General features: G+C 35.2%; 2 protein-coding genes across 2 annotated transcripts; one reads left to right on the top strand and one right to left on the bottom strand.

Moving 5' to 3' along the window:
- Positions 1 to 1818: 1818 nt before the first annotated feature.
- LOC138869546 (uncharacterized) lies at positions 1819 to 2262 on the bottom strand. Its single transcript, XM_070147171.1, has one exon. The coding sequence runs from the start codon at positions 2260 to 2262 to the stop codon at positions 1819 to 1821; it is 444 nt and encodes a 147-aa protein (XP_070003272.1).
- Positions 2263 to 4079: 1817 nt separating this feature from the next.
- LOC104216499 (protein SMAX1-LIKE 3-like) lies at positions 4080 to 7883 on the top strand. Its single transcript, XM_009766553.2, has 3 exons — positions 4080 to 5693; positions 5972 to 6215; positions 6534 to 7883. Exons 1-3 carry the CDS (start codon positions 4510 to 4512, stop codon positions 7623 to 7625), a joined length of 2520 nt encoding a protein of 839 aa, XP_009764855.1. The 5' UTR covers positions 4080 to 4509; the 3' UTR covers positions 7626 to 7883.
- The last annotated feature ends 569 nt before the right edge of the window (positions 7884 to 8452 follow it).

Here is an 8452-nt window from a genome sequence, read left to right as displayed (position 1 = left end):
CCCATTTATCAAGTAACCCATTTCAATATTTCACAAACCCAAAGTCATAGCAAAACTGTATGTTTTGTCCAAGACAATTTGAGTTATCTTCGACTTAGTAGCCCAATAACAAGCCCAAAATGAGAGGTACGGAATGCACCACTATTGTGTCCGCGTCCAGAGGTGTGATGGGCTGAGAACCCTCTCTCCCACCTTTTTTGTTTTATATATATTTCCGATCATTTATTTATGAGTTTAAGTTATGTATTTAATAATTTTTTATTTTATTTTATTCCCCTCCCATCCTAGGGCTAGGTGTGTGTGGGGGGGGGGGGGAGGGAGGGGTAATGATCATCTGAGCAGCTCCCTCTGGTAGCCCAATAACAAGCCCAGAATGGGAAGTACGGAATGCACTATTATTGTGTCCGCGTCCACAGTGGGTTGATGAGTTATCACTTTATCAAATTACCATATCAAACTTAACATAGCAGAGCTGCATGTTGTTGTAAATCAAATTAACTTAATGATAATATATTTACACTGAGCTACATGTTTTAAATCAAATTAACTTTATAATGCAGAAAACATAACAACAACAACGAATTCAGTGTATTCCCATAAATGAGGTCTGGCGAGGGTAGTGTGTACGCAGACCTTACCCCTACCTTATAAAAACAGGGAGGTTATTTTCGATAGACCCTCGGCTCAAGGCAAAATGGAGATAAAGCTAACAAGTAGTAAACAATAGTAACAATAATACATTAAGGTAATTAACGTGCACGAATGACACAACATGTAATAGTAAAGAATCATGCATAAAATAACACAAAATAGTCCTAGTACTCTGGTAAGCCGAGGAGGAACACACTACTAACTGTCAACCTTCAACCCTGATCCTCGACCTCCACGTCTTTCTACAGAGGGTCATATCGTCGATAAGCTGAAACAATGACATGTCATGCCTAACTACCTCTCTCCAATACTTCTTAGGTCTGCCCCAATCCTTCCTCAGACCCGTAATGGACAACCTCTCTCCTCTCGCAATCCTCACCCGAGTCTTCGCTCCCTCGTACATGTCCTTAACCACCCTAATATATGCCACTAGGACACCGCTAGCCTCCATACATCTCCACATGACCTCTCTCGAGACTTTATCATAAGCCTTCTCCAGGTCTATGAATACCATATGCAAGTTCTTCTTCCTTTCCCCATATTGCTCCACCAATCTCCTCACAAGGTGAATGGCTTCTATAGTAGACCTTCCTGGAATAAACCCAAACTGGTTCTCGAAAATAGTAACACTACGTCGCATCCTCCTCTCAACCACCATATCCCAAATTTTCTTAGTATGACTCAGCAACTTGATACCCCTATAGTTGTTGCAATCCTGAATATCATATTTGTTCTTGTACACAGGATCATCAAACTCCACCATCACTCCTCGGGCATCTTCTTCCCACTGAAAATGACATTAAACAACCCAGTAAACTATTCCAAGCCTGCCCGCCCTGCTTCCTTCCAAAATTCTACTGAGATCTTGTCAGGCCCAGTTTCCTCACCCCTGCTCATCTTCCGTATTGCTCCCACAACCTCTCCGCTCCTAATATGCCTGCAAAACTCAAAATCACTCTGACTCTCTGAGTTTTCCAACTCTCCAATTACAATCTTCCTGACCTCTTCCTCGTTCAGGAGTCTATGGAAGTACTCCTGTCATCTACGCTTAATACCTGCCACTTCCACCAGAACCCTACCGTCTTCGTCTTTGATTCACTGCATTTGATCCAGGTCCCGAGCCTTCCTCTCCCTGATCTTGGCTATCTTGTACAACTTTCTGTTGCCTCATTTGCTCCCAAGATCATCATACAATCGCTCAAAAGCTGCAGTCTTAGCCACCGTGACTGCCAATTTTGCCTCTTTCCTTGCCAACTTATAATGCTCCCTACACGTCCTCTGCTCCTCCTCATCAGTGCATCCCACTAGCTTCAGATATGTCATTTTCTTAGCTTTCATTTTTCCTTGGACCTCCTCATTCCACCACCAATTCCCTTTGTGGCCTCCCGAATAACCCTTCGATACGCCTAACACCTCTCTATCAGCTTCCCTAATGCAGTTCGATGTCGTGGTCCACATACAACTCGCGTCCCCATTACTCCTCCAAACCTCTATAGTCAACAACTTTTCCCTCAACTCTTGTGCATTTGCCTTAGTGAAGGCTCCCCACTTAAACTTCGGCTGACTGTACACCACTCTCTTCTTCCTTATTCTCTTGACCTCCAAGTCCATTACCGAGAGTCTATGTTGCATCGATACACACAATGCAAAAAACATAGAGTATTCATATTTGAACCCTTTTCTTCTGTTTGACGGTTTTGTTTTGTCTGGGGGAGGGGAGGGTTAAGAGCTTTATGTAGGACCGTTATGATAACTTTATTCAACAAGAACAATTAAATACATAATTAGAAAATCTTATGAAGATATAAACCAAAAAAAATTGGAAGTAAAATATAGTACTTCCTCTGTTTCAATTTAGATGACACATTTTGCTTATCAAACGTCAATTTAATTAAACTTTGAAGCTAAATTGTATTAATTCAATTCAACATTTTAGCATTAAAATTTAAATATTTAAAAATTATACGAAAACTACTATAAATTGTAATTTTTCTCATGTCTATATGATAGAAAAATAACTTTTAAAATATAATGTTGGTGAAATTTTATTCTATTTTACTTTCAATAAGCGAAATGTGTCATCTAAATTGAAACGGACGAAGTAATAGGAATGAAGTAAAGTTACTTCTAATTATATGAGAGATGTAAAGAGATTTTCATCGAAGTTCGTTAAGTTTTCTGTCAAGCAAATAATGATCTTATTTTCACAAATTCCATGTAAAATTAAAAAAAAAATTAATTTTACATCATACAAAATCCCAATCATCATCTTTTTAAAGAATACTTTTTGCAACTAATCATCCAAAGAAAGCTTTATTCCTTACACTTTGAGTCTTTAAGAGAAAGAGATGAGTACATAGTAGTAAGTAGGAAGCTTGAACCACAAAAAACACAGTTCCCAATTCCTTCAAACCGACAGGCAGTCCTCATTTCTCTTTTCAGCTCTCTCTCTCCCTTTCTCTTTTCCTACCTTTTCTCTTTTTGCCAAAGTTCTGATTCAGAAACCTACTACTCATATCACACTTATTAACATCTTGTTTCGATGGTTGTTATTAACATATGTAATTTATAGTATAATATGTATTGTATCATAAAGTATCATTTTGATGTATATAATATTTGGATAAATTATATTATTTTTCATCGTCAACAATATAAAAAATAAACTTATAATATTATAAAAATAAAAAAAGTAAAGTACAAAGTAAAATTATTATATAAAAAGGTAAGATAAAAGATAAAATATGATTATTTAATAATATGGAAGGACAAGACGAGAGGAAAAAAATAAGGTAACGACGCGACCACACCAAATCGTCATTCCATAAAGTGACACTTTTCGTTGTAACGTAATATGAACTTATATACAATAAAATTTAAGTAAAAATCAAAATATATTGTACTTAAAGTAACAATATAGTACAATACAATATGTAACAACCACCCAAACAAGCTGTAAAATGTACAGTAAATTGTTGTTCCTAATTGTACATTCTTTTATGACGATAGGATTCGTGCCAGCTTGCATACATAAATTATCTTATTAGATACTATTATTTTGTCTAAGTACAAAGTTTGAATCCCGTTTAGTCATAGTTTTGATCTACTTCAATGACAGTTAGACCGCACCCTTAAATACGTTTCCAATATTTTATGACAAATTAACTCTTCATGTCTAATAAAGTTGCCCTTAATACAAATATATGAAAGATAAAGCCCACATGTTTTAATTTCATAAAAGAAGTGTAGTAACCTAAATTAATTTGAATCAATCTTTATCATTCTTATTGTTTTGATGGCAGTATCTAGTTAATTCTTTTCTAGAAAAGATAACCAGTCCAACTTCCAATTATCCCATCTGATGCCTTTATCCCTTTATATGATAGCCGAAAAGAAGAGAGAGACAATTTAGCTTTGCCTCACATGCTTTCCACTTTCTCAATACTAAACCAACAACTACAAGAAAAGAACAAAGCCTCTTCCTTTTTAACTCCTATTAATTCCCTTCACTTCTTCCCTTACTACATAACACACATAACCAAAAACAAAACTTGTTCTTCTTACCACTCTAAATCCAAGAATCCAAAATATCCACTTCTCTATCTTTGATTTCTTCTTCAAAATACCCTACTAGTTTTCAAGATTACAGTTTTCTGTACTGTAAGGATATATCATAAATTGACAGTTTAGCGGCATTGAGGCATAACCAAAAATAACTCTTGCCACCCTAATGAAATCCAAGAATCCAAAATCTCCACTTCTTCATCTTTGATTTTTTTCTTCAAAATATCCTTCTAGTTTGCAAGATTACAGTTTTCTGTATTGTGAGGATTCATCATAAATTGACAGTTGAGCGGCATGAGGACAGGTGGTTATACTTTTCAACAGTCATTGACTCCTGAATCAGCAAGTATAGTAAAACAAGCTGTAAGCTTAGCTAGAAGAAGAGGACATGCACAAGTTACTCCTCTTCATGTAGCAAGTGCTATGCTTTCTTCTTCTTCTGGTCTTCTCAAAAGAGCTTGTCTTCAATCCCATTCTCATCCACTCCAATGCAAAGCACTTGAACTTTGCTTCAATGTTGCACTCAATAGACTTCCTACCTCAGTTTCATCTCCCATTTTAGGTCCTCATTCTCATCTCCCTTCTCTTTCTAATGCCTTAGTTGCTGCTTTCAAAAGGGCTCAAGCTCATCAACGTCGCGGATCGATAGAGAATCAACAACAGCCCATTTTAGCCCTTAAAGTTGAAATAGAACAGCTTGTTATTTCAATTCTTGATGATCCAAGTATTAGTAGAGTTATGAGGGAAGCTGGTTTTTCTAGTCCACAAGTGAAAAATAATGTAGAACAAGCTGTTTCTAGTTTGGAGATTTGCTCTAAGGAAATTACCACAAAACCAGTACTAGTCCTAGGAAACACCAACATGTCTCAAATAACATCATCGGCTAGTGTCCTAAATTTGTCACTTGCTAAAACAGGATATCAAGTAAAGAATGATGATGTGATGAGTGTTGTGGAAACAATAATGAAAAGGAAAAATGTAGTTATAATTGGAGAGTGTTTAGCTACAGCTGAGGGAGTTGTTAGAGGAGTTATAGATAAGTTTGATAAAGGAGAAGTTTCAGGAGACATGAAGCATGTGCAGTTTATAAGTGTCCCACTTTTTACTTTAAGAAATATTTCAAGAGAAGAGTTTGAGATCAAACTTAGAGAGCTAAGGACTTTAGTGAAAAACTATATGAATAGAGGGGTTGTTTTGTATTTAGGTGATCTTAGGTGGGTGTCTGAGTTTTGGACAAAATATGGTGAACAACAAAGGAATATGAGCTACTATTCTCCTGTGGAGCATATGATAATGGAACTTAGTAGATTGTTGAGTGGTGCAATAGGGGAAAATGGAAGGCTATGGATTATTGGAGTTGCTAGTTTTCAGACTTACATAAAATGTAAAAGTGGACATCCTTCTTTACAGACACTTTGGGATCTTTATCCTCTTACTATTCCTGTTGGAAGTTTGGCTCTTAGTCTCAACCTTGAGAGGTACTTTCTCAAAACTTACCATTTTTGCATTATTTCTTCCAAAAGAATTTAAAAAAAAAAAAAAAGAGCAGTCCGGTGCATTAAGCTCCCGTTATGTACAGGGGCGGACCACATGGGTCTATTGTATACAACCTTGTACCCTGCATTTCTATAAGAGGCTGTTTCCACGGCTTGAACTTTACTAGTTACGCCAGGACTTCCTTTCCGAATGAATAAAGATAGCAAAGAAGGATATTTATTTTCTCTCTCTTTACACTTTCTTGTTTTGATTTTTTCAGTGATTTGTATAGTCACTTGAGAAGCAAGGCAACAATGGATGGTTCAAGCTGGTCACTTGGTAGAGTTGGAGTTGAGAAGAAACTGAATTGTTGTGCTGATTGTTTAGCCAATTTCAATAGAGAAGCTAAAACCATCTCAAGCATACAAGTTAAAACTGAGTCTACTACCACTTATTCCAGCTCAAGTTTGCCTTCTTGGCTCCAAAAGTACAAGGAAGAACACAGACAAGCTAACAATGATCAGGTATTTATTCATATCCCATTAATCCTAATATTAATTAAGCATGTATGAAAAGTTTAATATACACTAGTTATTATTAAAGAAAGAATTTAACTTATATACATTGTTTTTTATATATATTTTAACTTGTAGTAGATAATATGTCTATTTTCCCGACTTATTAATCCTCCTTTTAATGAACGGTTATATGAAGTTATCTTTTAGTGACCTGATAGTTTAAAATTTCTTTTATACTGTCTGGGGATAGACCTGTCAGTGGATAGAAGTTAAACTCTTTAAAACAAAAAACTAAATTCTTTCTTGGTTCTGCTTGTTTAACAGGAATCTGAAATGAACATGGTTAATCTCTGCAAGAAGTGGAACTCTATTTGCAGTTCTGTCCATAAACAACAGCCTCATTTTCTTGAGAAAGGCTTTATTAGTCCACTATCTTCACCATCTCCTTGTTCATCTAATTCAATATCCTCTTCAAATGACCATCACATGAAAAGCTCCAGCAAGTTGCATAAAAGCCTCTTGAATTGGCCTGTGATTTTTGAATCAAATCAATCACCAAAAGAACATCAATTCTTCACATCTGAAAATGAGGCTGAAACCAAGCCAGAGCTTCTATCTAATCCCAATTCAAGTCCTAATTCAGCTTCCTCTAGTGAAGCAAGTGGATATATGGAAAATATTGATAGATTCAATGAGCTTAATTCAGACAACATGAAGATTCTTTGCAAGGCATTGGAAAAGAAAGTCCCATGGCAAAAAGACATAATTCCTGAGATAGTTAGTACAATTCTTGAATGTAGGTCCAAAAAGGAAGAATCTTGGCTATTTTTTTTAGGTGCTGATTCTGAAGGAAAAGAGAAAATTTCAAAGGAATTGGCAAAAATTGTTTTTGGTTCAGAAGATAGCTTTATATCCATTGGACTAAGCAGTTTTTCATCAATTACAAGAGCTGATTCAACTGAAGAAGTTAGTAACAAAAGATCAAGAAATGAACATGGGAAGAGTTATCTTGAGAGATTTGTAGAAGCAATTCAAGAAAATCCAAGCAGAGTTTTCTTAATGGAAGATATTGAGCAAGTTGATTCATTTTGTCAAAAGGGTATCAAGAAAGCTATAGAAAATGGAAGTTTTACACTTGCTGATGGTGATTTAGTGTCATTTAAAGATGCTATTGTCATTTTCAGTTCTGAGAGTTTTAGTTCAGTTTCTAGAGCTTGTTCTCCTCTAAAGAAATGTGCTGATGATCACAATGTTAAGGAAAAAGATCAAGAAAATGGAGATGAAAGTGTTCCTTCAGTATTAGATTTGAATGTTGCAACTGAGGAAAATGGAGATGAAAATAATTTGGTGTCTCATGATATTGGAATTTGGGAAGCAGTGGACAAACAAGTCATTTTCAAGATTCAAGTCTTGTGAAAGGATCAGTGAAGTTAGAAACTCATCTGTTGTAATTTTCCTTTTCTTAGTTTTTTTAAAATGTTTTAGTACTAGCTTTTATTTCAGTGATCTACAAATACGGGGAGGGTATAAGTAAACTGAGATTAACTGATGAAGAAAATAGGTCCCTTAGATTAGATATGGAGAGTTTGATGTAGGATTTCATGTACATTAACACCTCTTTGATCTTTGTAATACTATATAGTAATATTAATGCTGAACTTTAATTTGCTTCCATATACTTCGATCATATTAGTTTTCTATGTCTTCATCATATTTTGCCACCACATATTTTAATTCGATTAGGTTTAGTGGCCATGTTTCCTCTTCCTGCATTACAGTTGTGACCTAAAAATGCAAGAGATTTATCTTATACGAGTTTAATTTCCATATACTAACGATATAAAAGAGTTTTTGCAGTATCATATTACCTAAAAGATAATTGTAGGTAGTTGTTCAACATAATGGAACTAGTTATCTAGAAAATAAGCCACAGAACTTAGCCACTACAATAGGTTATCATATTACACTAATTGTGTTAAAATTATTTTATCAGAATATATAAGTTAAAGCCAATTAAAATGCAAGAGATTTTTTTTTTCATATTACGCATATCTCTTCTTGCATGGCTTCAAGAATATTGTCATAGAAATCTTATCATAACTCGATGAAAACATAAAATAAGGAAGAAATGTTTGTAGATATTTTTTCAATAGACCAACGTTGATCCTTTCATCTAGGGAGAGTAGCTGGGTCAAGTGAAAATAGAAGCAAGTATTCGAGGATAAGAATGCCATGCAAAAGAG

Source organism: Nicotiana sylvestris, chromosome 5 (assembly GCF_000393655.2).
Source record: "Nicotiana sylvestris chromosome 5, ASM39365v2, whole genome shotgun sequence".
In the NCBI taxonomy this organism is placed as follows: domain Eukaryota; kingdom Viridiplantae; phylum Streptophyta; class Magnoliopsida; order Solanales; family Solanaceae; genus Nicotiana; species Nicotiana sylvestris.
The sequence above is the reverse complement of the archived record's forward strand: the minus strand, read 5'-3'. Positions and strand labels throughout refer to the sequence as shown.

Coding starts and splice junctions, on each gene's coding strand:
- LOC138869546 (XM_070147171.1), bottom strand. CDS start 2,262: ATGGACTTGGAGGTCAAGAGAATAAGGAAGAAGAGAGTGGTGTACAGT.
- LOC104216499 (XM_009766553.2), top strand. CDS start 4,510: ATGAGGACAGGTGGTTATACTTTTCAACAGTCATTGACTCCTGAATCA. Junction 5,694..5,971: donor CTTAGTCTCAACCTTGAGAG/GTACTTTCTCAA, acceptor TGATTTTTTCAG/TGATTTGTATAGTCACTTGA. Junction 6,216..6,533: donor GACAAGCTAACAATGATCAG/GTATTTATTCAT, acceptor CTTGTTTAACAG/GAATCTGAAATGAACATGGT.